Genomic DNA, 20,250 nt, shown 5'->3' with positions numbered 1-20,250 from the left:
GATGTGGTGTTGGTGGAGATGGTTTAGGGGAGAACTTTGTAGAGTAGGGATCATGGTTGGACTTGGTGATCTCAGGGGTCTTTTCCAACCTGAATGGTTCTATTCTATGACATCCATAAGCAGAGTTACCTGATGTGTGTGTTAATCACTGTGAACTGATCACAATATCCTGTGAGACTGAAGATGTGGAGTTACGTTCTCCCTCAGGACACATTTGATTTAGACCTAATCAGGGCTGACCTAATAGGAAAAAACCCACAAACTTGTTCCTGACTCCAAAAATAGCAGGGAAGGAATGAGAGTAAAGGGTTTTTAATGAAGAATGGTTGAATTACAATTATTAATTGCGAAATTACTCTTGTATGATGTAAAAAGCAAGGCTTGAAGGGTTTTAGATAATATGAGTGTTGAAAGAAGCCTTGAGGAGAAAGTATGGCTTTTTGAGTCTTCAGAAGAATAGAAGTAGGCCTCAAAGTGCTTTCTGACAAGACACTTTCACTTTAGTAAATTATTGGACTTGTCTGATGCCAGTGACATGAAAAGCTACTAAGCGGTACGGACCAAAATGGGGGCAAATGTTATGCAGTGACTGCTGGTGGGGTGAAGAACAGGGAACAGACTGGGACAGCTTGATAGTTTCTTTGGAAATCTCAGACATTACCTCTGGGTAATAAGGTTTGGATGTAAGGAGTCTTTTAATAGAGAGTGTTGAGAGTGGAGGGGGCACAGGCTGATGCTTTGTTTTCTAGTGTTGGTTTCCCAAATTTTGTTTGTTCCCATTGCCTCTTGTCCTGTCACTGGGCACCACTGAGTAGTCTGACTCCATCTGACTTCTGTATTTGTGTAGGTGTATTAGGATAAATACAAAACCTGTAGACAATTAAAGTAACACAGAACAAATATAGTAGATGATAGAGTCAAAATACCAAACTTAAAGAAGTGGCATGTGATTTTGTTGATATACTTTCTGATGTGCTTCTCAATGTGCTGTGGGACAGGAAAGCCAGTGTGTTCAGCTTTAGGGTAAAGATAGAGGGTGGGATTCAGCTGGTGGGACATAGATGCCTTCATCTGAAGTTGCCACTGAAGTTCTCTAGGCAGCCACCAGAGAGAAACAAGTTAGTCCATGCAGGACTAACAGGAGATGGTCACAGGAAACAGAAGCTTACAGGTGTTCATGTGGGTGTGTGGTGAGATAGCTACCCTCACACCAGGCTCCTCTGGGGAGAAGAGCACCTTCCTGTGGTTCTGGCGTGTCCAGCAGAGCCTGTGGGGCCTTGCCTGGGTCTGTGGGATGGACCTGGTTCTCAGATGTCCCATGGCCCCATGGCAGTCCCAGGCACTGGAGGCTGACCACATCTCTCTTGAGCCTGTTTTCAAGGTGGATCAGTGGAGGTAGCTGCCCCTTTCTGATGAGCTGTTTAAAAGCTGCTCTAGATGTGTGACCATGACCCCAGGAGGCTGCGATGGAGGGTTTGGTTCATCCCTCCCCCCCTCGAGAGTCAGTCCTGCTGAAACTTCTATACACTGACACTTGAAAGGGAGTGTAAAAGAAATATTTTTCTGGGAATCTGCCTGGTTGTGTCAGTCACCGTGGTGGGGTCTCATGGGACACAACCTGTAAAGCCATTGCTTGCAAGTGGGGAAATTCTGCTCCTTTGCCTGAATCCTGAGCAGGGCCAAGTTCTTTAGAGCCTGGAGCATGAACTTGCCATTTCAGTGAGTTTGTGTCCTCAGGTCACAGATGAACTACAACATTTTTTGTTTTCTAGGCGACCATGGGGTAAACTGCATTTAGACTAAAACATGTTTGTTCCACTTTTGATATCTTGCCTCCCTGCCCAGTTTTGGTTTTTTTGGGGGAGGGTTGGGTTTGTTTGTTTTGAGGGTTTTTTTTCTTGAAGCAAGTGAAGGTCCTTTGCTAGTACCACATGTTGAGGTTAATTCTGACCCACTAAATCATATACTACAGCTGCTTGCACTTAGCAGCTTGGCATGAGATGCTACCAAAGGTGCCCTCCATGGTTCCTGGTAAGAATATAAACCTCTTGAATCCCCCTGAGTGACACATTCCTAATGCTAAGTGTGGGATAGATGTTTTCAAAGTTATGTAACAGCTTTAGAATGTTACTTACTCGGCGGACATCTGGATGCACTGCTTATTCTGTGTGAAGTCCTGCTTGATGGTGCCTTGCTAATACTGCTGCCAACAACAAAACCCACTGTAGTGATGTGTACCTTCAGCCTCTTGTACAGTGACCTAAATCACTTGTTGTTATTGCTGGTCCATTTGTATTTTTCTAAGCATTTGTGTTCCACCAGCACACTCAGTGTGAGCACTCTTGAGGGGGAATTTCCTTCCTGATAAACAACTCTGTGATGTGATTCAGCAGGAAGGATGTGGTGGTTAAGGCACTGGATGGGGATTTGGGAGACATGGGTTCTGTTCCCAACTCTACCACAGTGAAGATGTGATGAGTGGAAGGGCAAGCAAACAAAGAGGAGATGTTCAGATACAGCAAAAACATACTTTTATGTGGACTGTTAGTCCAGTTTGGAAGTTAGAGAAGTTTGGGGTTTTGTTTGGTTAATGAAGTAAAGGCTCCTGTTTGTGCAACTGAAATCTGAAAGCTAATCTTGGCTATTCCAGGAATCCAGATGTTGCTTAACTACATGTAGCTTTAACTTGCATGAGATTTGAGATGCCACTTTTCAGCATTTCTTGGTTGACTTAATTCACTGATTCACCATTTAGGTCAGTGATCTGCAGACAATATACCATGGGGTCTATGTTGAGATGTCTTTGCTCAGAGTTTCTCCACTATCTTGCTTAGATACAAGGACAACAGGTCCCACACAAGGTGATTCCTTTGTCACACAGGGTGAAGTTCCTGCAGTTTTATAGTAACACTACATTTTTTCTTTTCAGAAGCAAGAGCTTGGGCTACCAACTCTGAGCTGTAGACCACTAATCATAGCATCCTGATTTGGTGCCACCTTTGGGAGGATGAATCAGGACAGTGACTCAAGTGATCAGCCCACGGGTGAGTTTTCCCCTTGTCCAAGTGTTAGTCTGTCTGCTCCTGTTCGTTCAGCATGATTTGTTTTCCATTTGTTTTCCTTAGTGCTATTGGAGGGGAATGCTGAGTCACAAGTAGAGCAAAACCTGTGAATTCCATGCTGAGTTGTGTGCCATGGAGGTTACTGGATCTTTGAGGTTTCCTGGTTCACATCTAGATGTCAGCTTTCTTAGAACTGTTTTCCAGGTTGAAGCTTTTTATAGCAACTATTTTTATAACTTCTCACTAATTTAGAAGAACACATGATTTTTATTACTGTGTGTTACACAACTCATTCAGATTTCATTCGTAGTTTAGTTTTCTCATTAATTGCTTTTGTAATGGCTTTACCCTACAAGGTAAGGCCGGGGAAGATGCACATGCCAACTGTTTTTTTCATGCATGTCCCACAAAGTTTCAGTGTTTGGGTCCTTCCTGTAAAGATTGAATGGACAGGAATTTGTCACTTATTCTGGCTCAGTCCTAGCATAAATTTCCTCTCCTCTTCCATCCCCATCTTTGGTTATTGGAATTTGGTGTCATCCAGAGCTTCTAGCAGTTTCTTCAAAAGAGAAGGGCCTGAGGCAGTGCCTGACAGCCTCTTGGGCTCTTGCTCAGCTCTGTGCTTTTTTGGTTGTGTAGAGGGGCATTCTTACTTCTGACGTGAGGGCTATTTTTTGACAGTTTCCATTGTTCCCTACTCTTTGTGAATGGGTGAGGTCTTTTTGTCTGATTCCTTTTTCAGGATTAGAGGCCTTTATGAGATCTGTCTGTGCACAGGTTTGGGGGGTTTTCTTTTGTTGTCAGGAGTCCAGAGAGGTTCTTCCTCTGTTTTGCAGACTCACTCGGGCAAACTTGTCCAAACAATATATGTCTGAGGGGATTGCTGGGGTATCCCCTTGCTGGGGTAGCAAGGAAGTGGTCCTCACAGCCACCACCTTGTCCCATGCTCTTGCTGTCACAACCCACTGGGCTGGAGGCACTACAGGTTGATGCATTTGGGGTTCTGAACACCTGCCTACAATTGAGATCTTGCTGTTGTCTATGGGTTTGAATCTGGGAGTTCAGGAATGGAAAATTTTTTGAAAATTCCTGTGGTACCATGGAATATTCTTGTGGTAGCATGGAATACCCATTCTTTAATACTCTGCACGTGTTTTTGTTACTGAGAACAGATGATGATTTCATGTCAGGATGTCATGCAGATGAATGAATCATCCACAGAAGGACTCACAAGCTGGGTCTTTGGAAAAAGTAATTTAAGGAAAGTTTCTATGACACAAACCGTCCTGGATGCTCATGAGAAATGTGTGGACCACATGGTCAGAATACTCACAGGTTGCTCATTGCAGTATTATTTTATGTAGGGGTAAGAAATGTTATGCTTTGAGTTTAGATCCACTCTCTAAAACAGGCAAAGGTATGAAGCTGTCAAGAGGGACACATTTCCAGTGTACTACTAGTGTGGATTTTACACCTTCTGTTGAAGTGCTTAGTACTGTTACTCGTGGAGACAAGATCCTGAGTTAACCAGGTCTGATCCACTCATGATTTAGAGCTTGGCTGAGATAGGGATCTTGAAGTTTGGACCTCCATTTGTTCAGGTTCCAGCACCAGCCCCCTGTAGCCACCCAGTGAGTTTTACATTGTTGGTTCATTTTATTATCTAAGCCTTGCCACCACTGTAGCTATACTTAGAGAAGGATATTATAATATTGTGAAAGATGAAAATATTTTTACTGTAATCCAGCTGGAAGGGTAGCACTTTTCTCAGGGTAAGGGACAGCCAAGGTTTTTCCCATTCTGTCCTCCCCTTGTATGCAGGAAGGAAGTGCTGGCCAGGGCCCCCTCAGCTTCCTGTCGACTTGGGAGCACATTTCCAGACACAGCCTTCTGCACCATCCATCACCCAGTCCAGCCAAACAATCCCAGCAGCACAAGGGGAAAAACACACGTCTGGCAGCAACACTCGGGAGGCGGCGGGAGCACCAACCACTGGGGTTCCTGCACTAGCCCGTGGGACGAGTGTCTGACAGCAGGTCACTGCGGGTTTTCTTCCCTTCCCTTTATAATCAAGTACTTCAACAGTCAAAATTCCCCTTTGGAAGATGCAGCTTAGCAAAGGAAAAAAAGGGAAAAAGAAGGAAAAGGTCTGGTGTGTAGTCTGGCAGGTGGTGGAGTCTTAAGCCACAGGAGTGACCAGGGATGCTCCCTGGGCCACAGCACTCCAGGGTGAGGTGTCTGGCCACGGGGTGAGGAAGTGTCTGGCAGAGGGTTCTGTCAGTCTGCAGGGTAGGGCAGTGATGAGGCAAACACTATCTGTGGTGCCTTAAAGGAGGAAATAATTTAGGTGGAGGCCTCACCTTGAAATGAGTCACCTTTGCTGAACATGATTCTGTGCCTCTCTCCAAGAAAAGACTCCGAACTGAACTGTGATCTTTTCCTCCTATTATTGGTTTTGTTTAAAAGCTGCATTATAATATTTAGATAATAGTTTCAGGCCTGTCTGCTCTGTAACCTTTTTTCAACCATTCCTTAAAACAGCTATTTGGTTTTGGTTTTTTTTTCAGTATGGCTTTAGCAGTCTCACCAACTTGGAGCTGGGAATTTATTTTGGTTCTGATAGCAAGAGCCTGCAAGGATTGGCTGTTAGGAGATGATGAGCAATCCTATTGTACAACCAGATATGACAGAATATCAAGAGTCTAACTTGATGGAGAAACAAGTTTCCAATACTGGGGGGCTGTATTTTCCATATACACCTATCCTGAATGCTTTATGTGTAAGGCTGAGCACCTTGGTTGGTCTTCCTGGGTGTGAGCATCCATACAGCCAGAGCCCTGTTGGCATCACCATGTTCTCACTCAGCCTTTTTTGGAAGCCATCCTGTTGTTCTTTGACCTGAGATATTCCAAAGCTACCTCCTAGCAGGTTGTGTCCAACAGCAAGAGGGCTGGTTTATAGTTGGGAATTGAAGGTGGGGGTTGGAAAGACTATCAGCTACCATAGCACTAACGTTTATTTCAGGCTGATACTGCCCATGTTGAATTGCCCTCTGTGTTTGAGCCCACACCTTGAGGTCAGCTAAAACACATCAGCTTGTAAATTAGTGAGGAATTAAAACACCTCCAAGTCTTCTCTGTTTGGGTCAGTGGCAGGTTTGGAGTGAAATTCAAGTCAGGAGTCCAGCTTTATGGTAAATGTAAAACTTTGAAATTTCAGCAGTTGTTCATAGTGTAAGAAAATAGTATTTTGGGGGGTTGTCTTTTTCATGAGTTAACTGACACTACAGGATTACTTCACCCTTTCCTCTGATTTTTCTCCCTGAAAAAGGCGACTGTCAGTAATTTCTGCAGCCGGACTTTGCATTGTACCCAGTGTACTCAGAGTCAAAACAGTATTAACTTAAGGCTATATTTTGGCAAAGTTGAGATGAACTTGCATATGAGTACAGGCTCTAGAATTAAAGAAAGAATATGTTGTTTTAATGATAAGGTTTTTAGGCTAGAGTTGTGGAGGTAATTGGTGAAGACTTGCCAGAAGCAAATTGTGTGCTACTGAAACCCCATCTGCACACTGCCTGGTGTGCTGGTTGGAATTGTAACACATCTTTCAGTGCAGTCCATGCTTTTTATACTTTATAATTGTATAAAAACCAGTCTGTAAGTCTTGATAAGCAAAAAAATCCCCAGCTTCTTGTGGCTACCTGCGCGAGCACCTCATCTGCCCAGCCAGATGTGCCTTCCTGTGGTTATTTCATTCCTTCTTCTCTGCTTCACATTTTTATTGTCCTTTGTCTGGGCTTGCAACAGGCGTGGGGTGGGGAGTAAGCTCCTTAAATGCCTTTACAGTACCTCATGGGACAAAATTTTTTTCTTATTTAAGGTCTTGACAGAATGCAGTGCTATGGAGTCCTCATTTATAATCAGCAGGCATTTCTGAAATGCTAACAGTTATTTTTAAATCTACCAGAAAGGCACATGAATAACACCAATTGAAAAGAAGGTGAAAGTTAGTGGGTGGGAAAGATAATACACAGCAGTAATAGCTGTATGTTCATGAAAACAAGAACAAAACTGGAAAACTTCTCTATCAAGGCTGTGGCCTGTAACTGGGAAAAAACAGGTTTTCTCACTGGTTAGGGTTGCAAGTAGATGCTTTCAACTGAAGTTGTCAACTTTAAAAGAAAAAAAGCAAAACTCAGCAACCTAGTTTCAGGTCCTGCCATAGACTCGAAGTCCCCAGACAGTTTGAGGCATTTGGCAGTCTCATTTCCCTGTTTTGTGGAAGTGTTAATCTTCCCCTTTGTGAAGCTGCTTGCCTGTACATGGGAAAGTGCTCACATTAACAGCATGCAAAATTTCTTAATTTCCTTCTAGAAAATAAATTATTATGTCTGTGCTTGTCCTTGCCATCCTGTTTGGAGAAAGAAGACATCACTCTAATGGGCTGCGGGTGCAATTCTGCTCAGTTCCCATGTGCACTGCTCTCTTATTTATTTTATAAATCTAATTATGCTCAGTGACAGCAAGGGGTTAAAAAAAAAAAAAAAAAAAAAAAAAGAGAGAGATAGGACTGTGATTTGTTAACAGGGTCCCTTTTAAGTCCCAGAGTGCCAAGCTGAAATCCATCCACCGCAGCCAGCCCAGCAATGCGAGGAGCGCGGGGCAGCAGCGGCAGGACGGGACCGGCTCCAGCACCGAGCCACCTGCGGGGGGATGATCTGAGCGGCTGTGGCCAGGAGGACTGGGGGTTCTCACAGAAGTGAAAGGAGGCAGGGACTTGCAAGCCCCTTCTGACGTGCTGGTGGCTGTGATGGGTCTTGGCTCGAGGGAAGGCGAGTCCTCAGGGCTACCAAAGCCTCTGAACAAAGAAATAGGCTGGTGGTGGTGACTGCTGTTTGCCCAGAACACTGTGTGAGTGAGAAAAGTGATATTTAGGTTGAACATGTGCTCACAGGACATGACCTGCTCTCTAACAAAGTTGTTCTCCATGAATTGCCTGCTGGTCTCTACATTCCTCTTTGCAAAAAGGGATGGAATGTAGGAGCTGTTTCCTCCCACTCTGGTTCTTTCACAAAATCTAGTGAAGACAAGGGTCAGGTTAAATCCAATGGTCCCAAACAACCTCTGCAAACTCTAGCAAGATCCAAGTAACAAACATTACAGGAAAAACATACTGTGAGATCAAACAAGTAGTAGTCATGAGAAAGAATGAAGGTGAAACTGTGTCCTCAGCCCTGGACTGTGTTAGTGCCTCTTGGTGCTTGTTACCATGCAGCACCTCGAGAGCTGATGGGGTGGCCTGCATCCCCTTTCCCTGGCTCCACAGCCCCTGGTACCTTGGCAGATGTCCTCTGCTCCAGCATGCCAAGAACCTGCAGGGTGTGTGTGCTCTCTAGGAGCAGAGGGGCAGATCGTCTCATCCAAGGTATCTGCCCCTCAACCAAAGGGTTTGAGAGTGAAAACTCAGCCTCTGCGTGTGAAGTGGCAGGGAGGGACAGCTCTGCCGCTGCAGAGTCCTTTGTATTTTAGTGGGAAGTGGAGGCAAGAGAAACGTCCTGCTCGGGGTCTGAACCAGGGTTTGCTCTGTGTGTGATTATGCCTTCTTTTAAATTAAACTATTTTGCAAGCACTTCCTTCCTGCATTTCTCAGAAGGAGGGAGGGGGGTGTGCAAAGAATTTTTAACTGCCTTTGACGGAGGAGGAAAACTGAAGAAAACAAGAGATGCAATCCTAACTACTGACCTTTTACTTGAGCTTGGTGATGTTTTTCAGCAGCAGAGCCTCCAGGGAGTAACAGCATCCTCCTTGCTATTGTGCTGCCTGCCCAAAAAGGGGGCTAAAGTTCAGCTTTTATGATGTTCTCACTCTGGGCTTGTGGGAAAAAGGCCACATTCCCTTTCTTAGGTCATACGAGTGCAAGAGATGACAGAGTCCTACAGTCTAACCCCAGGGCATTAGGCCAGTTCAGAAAGAGACTGGGATACACAGCTTGGTAAATATGCAGCCAGCTTTTTCTCCTTACGGAGAGTCACAGCAGGTGGGAGGGTAATTTACATTGTTAAATGAGAAGGCACTGATTTATTTTATGTTGGTGTGTTATTGTTTCATAAAAGCACATGGGTTGCCATTACTCATAATGGATTCTTGCACTTTATTGTTAAATACTCCTTTTCCACTTTGGTCGACAGTTACTGGAAATGAATGTTATCCACTAAGATAAAAACAGGAGGCAAATAGCATAAAACAAAACCCCAGCCTCCTCCTCAACAAACCACTGTTTTTTAGGGTTTTAAAGATTGAGATTATTGCAGTAGGTGTTCCCAAATTGTGGTTCTTGTCCATCAGACTATTCCCTGTACCACGTGGTAGTGGCTGAAGAGCCACTGGTCCCTTTGCTCACTGGTTCAGACCAGGCTCCTCATCTCAGAGATGCCACCTGCTCTTCCACTCAGCGGACTGTCACCAGTTCACTCAGCAGCTGCCGGTCTTCTGATCCACTGAGGCTTCCTTCAGCCTCAGTATTGAAGTGTCCTTCAGTAGATACTGAGCTGGTGTTTCTAGATGGCATGATCCTTGCCATGGAGGAGTGGTTGTGCTTCCTGAAGAACTGAGCAGAGGGGGAGGTTCTGCCTGAAAAGGCTGCCTATCTGAAGGTTATATACTGTTTTAAAGTTACTTTAAGTTGTTTTTTAATCCATCTGGATGATGCTGACGTCCATCTGTGCATTTGCATCTTTTCAGCAGGGCTTGCAACTCCTGCTCAAGGTGCTGCAGCATCAGCCTGGCCAAACTGCTGCAGCAGACTAAGAGATCCTGTCTTGTGGCTGATGTATGAGTTTCACCTGAAGTTGGAGCCTTCTCTTTTGCATTGTAGAGCACACAAAACTCAGTGTTCTAGCTACCACGCAGTTTGTTGAAGAACATGCATTGCTACCTATTATATAATTACTAATGTGTCTCTATACATTGTAAGGAAAGAAGTGTGTTTGGGCTGAATGGACCAAATGGAAGTGCTGTCTGCTCTAATGAATCGAATGAGCTGCAAGGGAAAGGTCTTGCTCTCTACCCTTCTCCATCACACCCTCATACCCAGCCCTGGGGACATAAGTGATTCTCTTTGCTCCAGTGCTGTAACCTTGGACCCTTCACATGGTTGGTTCCATTTACTGGTCCAGCAAGAACTAACCTGTATTTTGGCTGAGTTATTTAATTGCCAACAGCCTGGGTGGGCCTGGCCCATGGAGGCTGTGTTGAGGACTCTGCACAACCTGGGGTAGGAAGGGGCTTTCTGCATTTTGAGGTGAGCTGCTGGGAGGGCTCAGGTTGGCTGGTGTAACTGCACTTGCTTGTGATACACAGCAGAGATGTCATGAGGATGAGATACTTTGCTTTAGCACCAGCAAAGTAGTGCTAAAATAAAAAATACATAATAAAAATACAGCTAGGTATTAATTCAAAGTACTTGAAAGACATGCATGCCAGAGGACACCTTTGGGTGGCTGTTTTATGGGTGCAGGTATGTTAGGTGCCCCCCCTAGTCAGGCTTCCACCTTCCTGGGTACCACACACTAGTGATGTGATGGTGGTGAGCTGAGGGCCACCCAACTCACCCTGTGGTTTGTTTTTTTTTGTTCTTTTAACACTGAGCCTTGTCTTTGGAGCCTGTTCCAATGACAGAGCCTCGAATTTAGGAAATACACATATCTGGTTGCCTGATATCTGCAGGCAGATGTTTGGGTTGTGGCAGAGAGAAATGAGGCACTTGGAGTGTCAGCTCTGGTATTTCTGGTTATCATGGTGAGCGGCAGAGGACAAATGAGTGCTGGGAACACAGGCTGGAAGTGGTGGGAGGTTTGCCAGGAGGTTTGCCACAGACAGGAGAGCCAGGTCCTGCTGTGCAGCCAGTGGGCAGCGTGTTCCAGTAGCCCCAGAGTGTGTCTGGTCTCGGCAGCATCACGGCTCTGAAAAGCCCACTCAGAAACTGCCCAGTATTGATCTGGCTGGCTGGCAAGTATTGATTTTCATATGGAGCAGAGAGTGACCGTGGCAGCCTGACATCCAGCCCTGCCTTGGCTCGGGTGCTGGATATTTGCTCTTGCCCAGCTGCCTGCTCCCCACCATCATGTGGTGAGGGGCTTTGGTGGCTGGGGGAGAGCCCCTGTCCTGCTGACTCCAGACAGTGATGCTGTCTTACAGAACTGGACCCTTTGGCTCTGCAGATCATTCATTTAACCTTATTTAATTTTGCCTAATGTGAGGAGGTCTCTCTTCCTTTGCTTTGGATGCTCTTTGTAGTCAGCTACACAGACACAGGGAGAGAGAAGAATTTTTCTAAATTGTTTGTTGTTTTTTTTCTTGGGGAGAAAGATATGAAGATTTATTACTGGTTTTCTCTCTGCAGGGCTGTACCTCAGAAAAATCTTCTGTAAAGCAATTTTCAGCTTTTACTTCAAGAAGTATGCAGCAAACTATCAGTAATTCAGCATAACAAAAGTTCATGCACTTCAGAGCTTTCATGATTACAGAGGAGCTTTTCTTGGGATTTTTAGAATGTCCTAGACACAATTAACAGAATTTCTCAGCAAGGAGAGTGCAAGCTGGGGACTCTCCAGCAGATGTAATCACTCAAGGAAAACTCTGTTTGGCTTGGCTGTGTCGTGCCTTCATTCCCTGTTCTTTCATCCCACCGCCAGTCTTTGTCTCTCAGTCTGTCGCAGTGTCTCTCTGTCTGTCTCTGTCTTTCCCTTTTTCAATCTGCCCCACGTTCCCTTGCAGGCTGGATGAGATGGCCTCGACGTGGCTACTTCCAAGGCAAACAGGGAGTCACCTTGGCAGAGGGACCTTTGGCTGTCGGGAGCTTTCACGGTCGCTTATTTCGTAGAACGGGAGTTGATCTATAAGCCAGACAAGCCAGAGACAATGATTTGGTTTCTAATTTGTTCCTTTGATACTGACTTAAATATGTGCACCAAATGGGAAAACAAAATTGACATAAAAGTACATTTATTTACATACAAGGAAATAGTTATGGGTGGCCCAGTGTGGGCCATCTATTTCTTAAATTTTTAAAGGTGGAGAGAGCTGGGACTGTTTAGCCTTGAGAGGAGAAGACTGACAGGAGACCTTATTGATGTCTGTAAATATCTAAAGGGTGGCTGCAAGGAGGATGGACTCTGTTCAGTAGTGGCCGATGAAAGGACGAGGGGCAACAGGCACAAGCTGGAACAGAGAAGTTCCATCTGAACATGAGGAGAATCTTCTGTACTGGGAGGGTGACAGAGCCCTGGGACAGGCTGCTCAGGGAGGGTGTGGAGTCTCCTTCTCTGGAGATATTCAAGACCTGCCTGGATGCAGCCCTGTGGAACATGCTCCAGGCAATCCTGCTTTAGTGGGGGAGTTAGACTAGATGATCTCTAGAGGTCCCTTCCAACTCTGATGATTCTGTAAGTAGAAATCCACTTTCTTACACCGATCTGTTCTACACTGTGTCTTCTGAAATGGGTAGCATGGGTAACAAAGCTTATTCTTTGTTTCCTAAAGGACTTTGAAAATCAGAGAATTAGAGAACTGGTTTGTAAATTAAATCCTGACTGTGGTTTGGGTTTTTTGGTAGCCCTGAGAAGATGGGACTGGTGCAGCTGGAATCCCTGTGGGTGAGAGGAGACTGCACAGACATGTGGCTGCTCTGGGCATGGCTCATGGGGACGCTGAGAGTTCCTGTAGTCCCTGACGCTCAGGAGGGCCTGTGTCTTCAGTGGGAGCTATGCCCTGGGTGTCCAGGGCTGCTGGTACCAGGCTACAGTAAGTTAGAAGTAATTGCTAAAGCAGATGGATCTGCAGTGTTGTGAAAATGGAGGGAGGTCAGAATCGGGCTCCTGTTCTCACTTCTCCTGGGAGACTTTGGGTAAACTGCTTCACTTCCCAATGCCTGTGTGTGGAACAAGTGCCACATCTCCTGCCTTACAAGTAAGTATAGCCTGAGGTGCAGCTTTTTAAGGAAACCAACACCTGCTCAATGTAGAAAAGGAAAAAAATACAAACATGGAAGTCTTGTCTTTGAAGTAACACCCGATGTTGGCAGCTCATGATGGTGGAGGTTCATTCAGCAGTGCTGCTTCAGGGTGTGTCTTGGTGGCATCACTGACTTGCAAGAAAGTGTTGAAGTGGTCACAGTAAAGACCTTAAAAGGTTTGTGTTTGGGGGATCAACCCATCCTTGGCTGCATGCAAGTCTCATAGGAAGATTTCAGAGATCTTTATTTTAAATGTTTTTGAAATAAAGAAAGTGGCACTAGAAGAGGGCAACCATTTGGAAAGGCTTTTAGGTAACTGCAGCTCACAAACACGTGTTTGGTTGTTCAGGTAGCTTTGCGTCAAACTTGGTGATGTTTTTGCAATACTAAGGAAGCCAGTGTTCTCCTGGGAAGCAAACTAAGGAAGTTGGTGCTCCCAGAGGTCCAAAGCCAGCTGCCACTGAACCACCTGCAAGGTATTGTGGCTCATAAAGTCTGTTGTAGCTCCTGGATGGGAGATGCTCTTGATGGCACAAAGAACTGTTGCAGGTAAATATTGCATCCAATTACATCTCACACTGCCTGATCCCTTTGTGGGATGGAGCTGTTGTGACAGTGCACAGGCACTTTGATCTTTGAATCCCTAGCAGCTGCAGGGTGCTCTCCTGGGAGAGCTGTCTCAGCCCATCTCCTGCTCCCTGCTGCTCACTTGTTTATACTGTTAATGAGTCCCCATATTTATTCTCCTTCATTTCAATATCTGATTGTGCATATTTTCTGTCTTAAGACTTTTTACATTCTCTGTTACATCATTATTATTCAAACCATGTGCTCAAGTCAGTCTGTGGTGGCCATTGTGCTATAACCCAAAGTATTGTTAATATCAGGTCCTTCGTGTCGGGCCCTGTGTCTAGCAGTGTACAATGACATGGCTGTACTCTGGGATGGTTGGAGCACTGTGGCATGTGGTCTGGTTCTTCCATGGGATATGATGACATACAAAAGGCCTTACTGAATTTTGTACTTTAAACTATATGTGCATTTTAAATAGTCAACGCTATGAACAAGTATATGAAAGATTTTTCAATTTTCTTTTTTCACAGTTAACAGCTAATTCTTGGACAGGCCAAAATGTTGAGCAGTGTTAATTGTCTTGTGAGGCTGAAGACTGAGGAGACTGTAGGTCTAGTCCTCAATAGTTCCTACACGGGAGTGACCCCTCAGGAAGTCAGTGTGAAGCATGCTAACCTTCTCTTCCTTATTTGGTTTGATTCCACGTAAACCATCCTGCTCTGAATGGTTTGTATACTCCAAATGTCTCCAAAAACACGGATGAATGTCCCACTTATCCATTCCAGCTTCCTTGCTGAGGACCCTGTTCTTCCTGCTACCACAGCAAGGCAGCTGCTGGCAATTAACTTTCCAAGCTGTATTTCTTTCAGGTTTCTCTAATACAGCTGCCTGTAAGTGTCCCTTAACCATTTTCCCTGCTTGTAGGGAATTCTCTTGTCCCAAATGTGTGTGGAGTGATATATTAAAGCAAATACCAGTGGACACTTGTGTCCTCTGCAGGATGTTCAACCTCTTCCTGGTTACATTACCATTAGCTTGCCCTAGCTGGACGTTTCCAGCTGGGTCTATTGCCCATGTACATGGGTGAGAAGAGCATGGGTGTCAGGACTGGTATCTTTCCCCTGCTCCAGAACAATCCCTGGGGTGATGGTGATGCTTTTTTGGATGTGAGCTGGATTTCAGCTTTAAACTGCAGCATTTTGCTGGACTGGACCAGCTTGTGATAATTAGTGGAGAGCAGTGATTGCAGCCCCATACTCTGCTGTGTGCTTTTGGTTGCAGGTTCCCTACTGATGACTTTACAATAGGAGCTGTAAGGCTCCCTCTCAGGCCATAAAGGACATTTTTAAATGCTCCAAAGTGCCTGTGATGGTTACTCAGATTGAGTAAAAGGCCTGAGAAACAGTGCTTGTTCCAACAGACCATGTTATAACAAGTTCTGTGAGGAGAGGCTGAGGGAACTGGGATTGTTTAATTTGGAGAAGAGAGGAGCTCTCTACAACTACCTGCAAGGAATTTGTAGTGAGGAGGGTGTTGGCCTCTTCTCCCCAAGTGAGTAACAATAGGACCAGAGGGAATCGTAGAATCATTGAATAGTTTGGGTTGGAAGGGACCTTAAAGATCATCTAGATCTGACCCCCCTGCATGGACAGGGACATGTCCACCAGACCAGGTTGCTCAGAGCCTCATCCAACCTGTCCTTTAACAGGGATGGGGCAGCCACAGCTTCTCTGGGCAACCTGGGCCAGTGTCTCACCACCCTCGTAGTGAGGAGATTCCTCCTAATATCTAAGCTAAATTTCCTCTCTTCCAGTTTTAATCCATTACCCCTTGTCCTCTCACTACCAACCCTTTTTAAAAGTCCCTCTCCAGCTTTCCAGAAAGAGTCTGAAGTTACACTAGGGGAGGTTTAGACTAGATATTGGGAAGAAATTTCTTTACCAACAGAGTAGTCAGGCACTGGGACGGGCTGCCCAGGGAGGTGGTGGAGTTGCCATCCTGGAGGTGTTAAAAAAAAGTGCAGATGTGGCACTTCATGGCATGCTGTAGTGGGCATGGTGGATTGGTGCTGTGTTGTTGTTTGGTTGTTTCTGTTTTGGTTTTTTTTCCTCCTGGGTGGACCAACCATAACAATTCTGTGATAATCCAGCCCGGTGTCCCTGTCTGGCAGTGAGACCATGGCAGCACTCAGGTTCTCTGTAGCCCACTCCACCAGTGGTCCCTGAACTGAGCACAGCTTTGGGAAGCAGCAGGATATTGCACACTGAGCTGTTTTGATTCAGCTCTGTAACTCAGTATCTCCCACTAAAAAGACTTCCCATTGGTATTCATGGCTCGTAGAACAGCTCCTCAACTGCTTCCTGCGGTTCTGAGGGAAAGGATCTTTCCATGCATAATTTAATCACATTCAGCAGTTCAGCAGTTGGGTTGTTGTTTGGTTGGTTTGTTTTGGGTTTTTTTTCCACAAAAAAATCTATAACATCTTGTTAGTTCAATGTCATACTTTTAGAAATGTCAGTGAGTTGCTTATCTCGCTGGTTCAGATAAACACCTCTCAGCATCCTGTTTTTCTTATGTCATATGAACAGGAAAAGAACGATTGTTTGAGATGTGCGTCAGTCAGAATTGTAACCAGGCAGCCACATTACCCTCCCCATTGCCATAGAAACCACCAAATCTCTTCAAACATGTTGGTGGTGAGCTGACAGGTACCCTTTATTTTCTACTTAACCTCCCAAGAGCTGTGGCTTTGCAAGTCATGAGCAAGAACCTCTCAAAGAGTCTTTTTTTTATTTAATCTAAGAGGGTACACCTATAAATTCTGCAAGTGAGAAACCATCACTACTTTTATCTTAAGTAGCAGTGATATCTTTTATTCAGCCTTGTATCTAGTTCTAGTAGCACTGAAAATATCCAAGGCAAACAGTGTAGTAAGTGTTAAGTACTGGGCAAGTTCTTCCCTGAGCCTGTGTGTTAAGTCTGTAATGTGTCCTGGAGAAGAGCAGTTGGAGCCAGCAGGCTGAGGGAAAAGCATTTGGCTGCTTTGCAATCACTTGAAGATGATCTGGAGAGTTTTGTGCCTGGAGGGAACAGATTCAGCACTTGGGGCACACTTTGGAGTATCTGGAACTGTTCCTGGCACCTCAGGATGGGATTTTCAAAAGCAGCAAGAGGAGTTGAGATATCAAGAACAAATTTGGAGATTCTTGCTTTCTGTGGCAATGCTGAGAATCAGTACTTGAGAGGGTTTTTGCAGAACTCTCTGAGATGGAATTAGCTAAGGGAAGGAGGAGGAATTTCTTTGGATTGGAATTTTACCATTCATTATAAGCATCTTTGATATAAGCAAAGCAGCAATTGCACTCTGCCTGGAGAGAGCTTGATCCAGCCTGCACAAACGGGTCTTCTCCACTTTCTTCACTTGCGTCTTACAGTTATATTCTATGTAACCTGAAGGGGAGCTGAAAAGCTACTTTACAGGCCATAATTTTGATTAGAAGCTATGATATCTTCTCAAATTAACGTTTAAAGCAATCTGTTTGGTTCAATATGCTGTCCAGTAGAGCGTGGCTCATGGACACCCACATCTGCCCTCCCTGCTCAGTTGTTACTCGTGGCTTGTCTCCCCACACAGACAGAGGAGGAGGAGGAGGGAGGAGAAATGGAGGAATGCACCAAGCTGGTGACAGTGTCAGGGACATCATCTCCTGGGGGACAGAAAATAAGCAGCTGTGACTAGGACCTGCTGGCCCGGAGGGGGGATCATTGGTTACCCACTGTTAAGACGAATGGCCAACGAAGCAGAGGGAAAAGTGAATTTCCCAGTGACAGACTTAGGGAGGCAGGTGGTGACCAGCACAGGGTGCTGTATGATGTGGGACACTGTTGGGCAGCAACTGGGAGTGATGGGTCATCTCCTGCTCGGGGGTTGGTTAACATGGCTTCCATTTATCTTCCCCCTCTGCTGTAACTGAAGATGTGGAGGTAAGCAGAAAAAAAGAAACATTTGTAGGTAATTCCTACACAGCTTCATTTACAAAAAATGGGCAGAGAGAAAAAAAACAGGCATTTGTTTCAGCTCTCTGTATCTTTCCTCTCATCAGATCTTTCAAGGCTAAAAATACCCCTGCACTGGGAGAGATGACACTAATATCTGCTGCAGGCTGAAGCTTTTTACTTTGGCTTTGATTTTTAACTAATGGGAAAGATACATACAAGTTTTAACATGTGTTGGGTCGAGCATGTGAAGAGTAACTCTCACAGAAACACTGGGAAGCTGTGAATTTAAAAGTAAATACTTTACAAAAGCAGTCAGTGGCAAAATGTAATGTGTTCTTAAGTTTCTTAGCCTTGTTCCAACGTTGTGTTTCCCTCCTTCAACTCTGCCTTTGTCAAGCACTGGACAATAAAAGCTGTGGGCTTTTTTCTTGCTGGAAAAGTTAGTTACAGTTTTAACTGCAAGACACTGATCTTGTCTCTAGTACCCACCAGCTGGCAGCTCTTGCTTTTGCCACTCAGTCTGTGTGCTAAGGAAACAATGAAAGCTGTTACGATAACCTGACTCCAGAAAGTGCCAGAAAACTTGGAAGTGCTGCAGTCTTGTTTTTTCCCCCTCATTTTCTACCAGTAAAAAACAGGTCAGTGTACAAAGATCTCCAAAAGCTGTTTTTATAAAGAGCAAAGTCTCAAACTGCATGGAAAGAACATCAGGAGGACATCTGTGTTTGGGATGAGCACACCTCCTTTCCCTACACATAGGTCTGCCATGGTCTTCCTCTCTTGAGCAGAACATGTTGGTGTTTCCCAGTAGTTTCCCCATCCCAGGAGAGCTGCAGCCCTATGGTCCCATGAGGAAGCTCAGTTGCACCTTTATTGGCTTTGCTAAATAAGCTGAACCCCTCGCAACAGGACAGGAAAATATTTCCATCCTCACTCCTGTGTGACACAAGTTTTGAAATGGCTTTTGCATGTTTAGTTAAAGCATTTAATGATACAATTTTATAGAAAGCTCATACCAACCGTAGCTTAGTTGAAACTCTCCTTGATTTAGACAGAAATTAAGTGTGGATTAAAAAGTTAGGATATGAGTGCAAGCCCAGGGAAATGCTTTCTTAGTTGATGTGTATGGAAATTTTTGCATCAGTTTCTTTGGGTGAGGATTTCACCCATAGAGCTGTTCCCTCAAGGAGATACTTAGGTTTAAAGCTTTGGCTGAAATAAGTTGGTGTCACTTGAGATGGGATAAAATGCATTGACTTCTTCAGCTGAAGGTCTGAATGTGAGGTACAGAATGTGGACCAGATGGTTTTAGCTGTGCATTTTAATATGTGCTTAAACACCACCTGAATTCGTCAGTAACATCAGCTCTCAACATGTAAAACTTCCTCTTTTAACTTCTCGCTTTAAAACCAATTTAATTCTTATTGGGATACTTACAGAACAAAGTTTCATTGAACCTGATTACCTGTCTCCAGTGATCTGGATGATCTCAGCTGATAAAAAGACAACATAAAAGTGAGTTTCTACCTTCCTGACATGATTATTTTAATATGCTTCTGAAATGCTGGCAGAAAAGCCGAAGTATTCTTCAGGCTCAGGCTGTGTTCCTCTGGTCTCATCTACAAATCTCTTTTGGTGATTGGGTTACACAAAAGAGATGAAGACAAATGATGTGACTGATATTAAATGCCTGCATCAGGTGTGCCAGTTATGGAACTGTGTAGATAACAGAAATAGAAATCCTTGGGGCCTCGGAGAAGCAGGATGCCCTTGGTGCCTTCCAGCTGCTGACAGGGATGGAGCTGCAGCCCTTTTGATGCTGTAGAGGACCTGTTGCCTGGTCCATATTGGTGGAGATCAGCAACGTGATCCTACCCATCAGCCTCCACAAGGAAGAGGTTCTGGTTCTCATTCAGCATCTGCTGATACCTTTTAAGTACAGGGAAGTGAGGAACTGGCAGAAGAAAATGTAAGAATGGTGTTTAAAGAAGCATTAAACTACTGTTACTGTTCTGAAAACAGAGTTGGATGCCTTCAAAACATGTGCTATGGCTTCTTGTTATTAACAGTTGGGCTTTTTTTCGTGGAAAAGTACTTAGGAGAGACAGTTAAAATTCTTAGGTTTAAAACTTGGGGATTTCCAGAGATGTCTGGAGGGGGAAAAAAAAAAAATCTTTTTAGTTTTATGATAGTACTCTGCATCTGATGGTTCTTTCCCAAACTGCAGTTGAGTCCACTAGACCTGCTCCATCTGCTGTTCCTGACAGTCTTGGTCCTAAGTAGCCAGAAAATAAGGACATAATCCTGGGCCATATTAGTTTTCTTCACTTCTGCAGGATTAATGAGTGTGAAAGAAGAGATTGCTACTTTTCCAAAGTGTTGTTTTAAATGTTGTTTTTAAACTCCTGAATTTCAATTTCCATGGATCATAGAATGGTGAAGGTTGGACGGGACCTTAAAGATCATCAAGTTCCAACCTCCCTGCATGGGCAGGGACACCTCCCACCAGACCAGGCTGCACAACCCCCATCCAACCTGCCCTTGAACACCTCCAGGGAGAGGGCAGCCACAACCTCCCTGGGCAACCTGTTCCAGTGCCTTA

At 44.7% G+C, this 20,250-nt stretch overlaps 1 protein-coding gene across 10 annotated transcripts in view; it reads left to right on the top strand.

Moving 5' to 3' along the window:
• The window catches only part of EXD3 (exonuclease 3'-5' domain containing 3), a 286,268-nt gene that overhangs the window by 63,302 nt on the left and 202,716 nt on the right, over nt 1-20,250 (top strand). For all 10 annotated transcript variants that reach the window (XM_051636482.1, XM_051636485.1, XM_051636478.1 and 7 more), the window contains one exon: nt 2,930-3,044. In XM_051636482.1, the coding sequence (XP_051492442.1) occupies nt 3,008-3,044 (37 nt within the window). In that variant the 5' untranslated portion in view covers nt 2,930-3,007. The remainder of the gene's footprint in view (nt 1-2,929; nt 3,045-20,250) is intronic.

This window comes from Apus apus, chromosome 19, assembly GCF_020740795.1.
Source record: "Apus apus isolate bApuApu2 chromosome 19, bApuApu2.pri.cur, whole genome shotgun sequence".
NCBI lineage: Eukaryota > Metazoa > Chordata > Aves > Apodiformes > Apodidae > Apus > Apus apus.
This window is presented reverse-complemented; position numbering and strand designations above follow the sequence as displayed.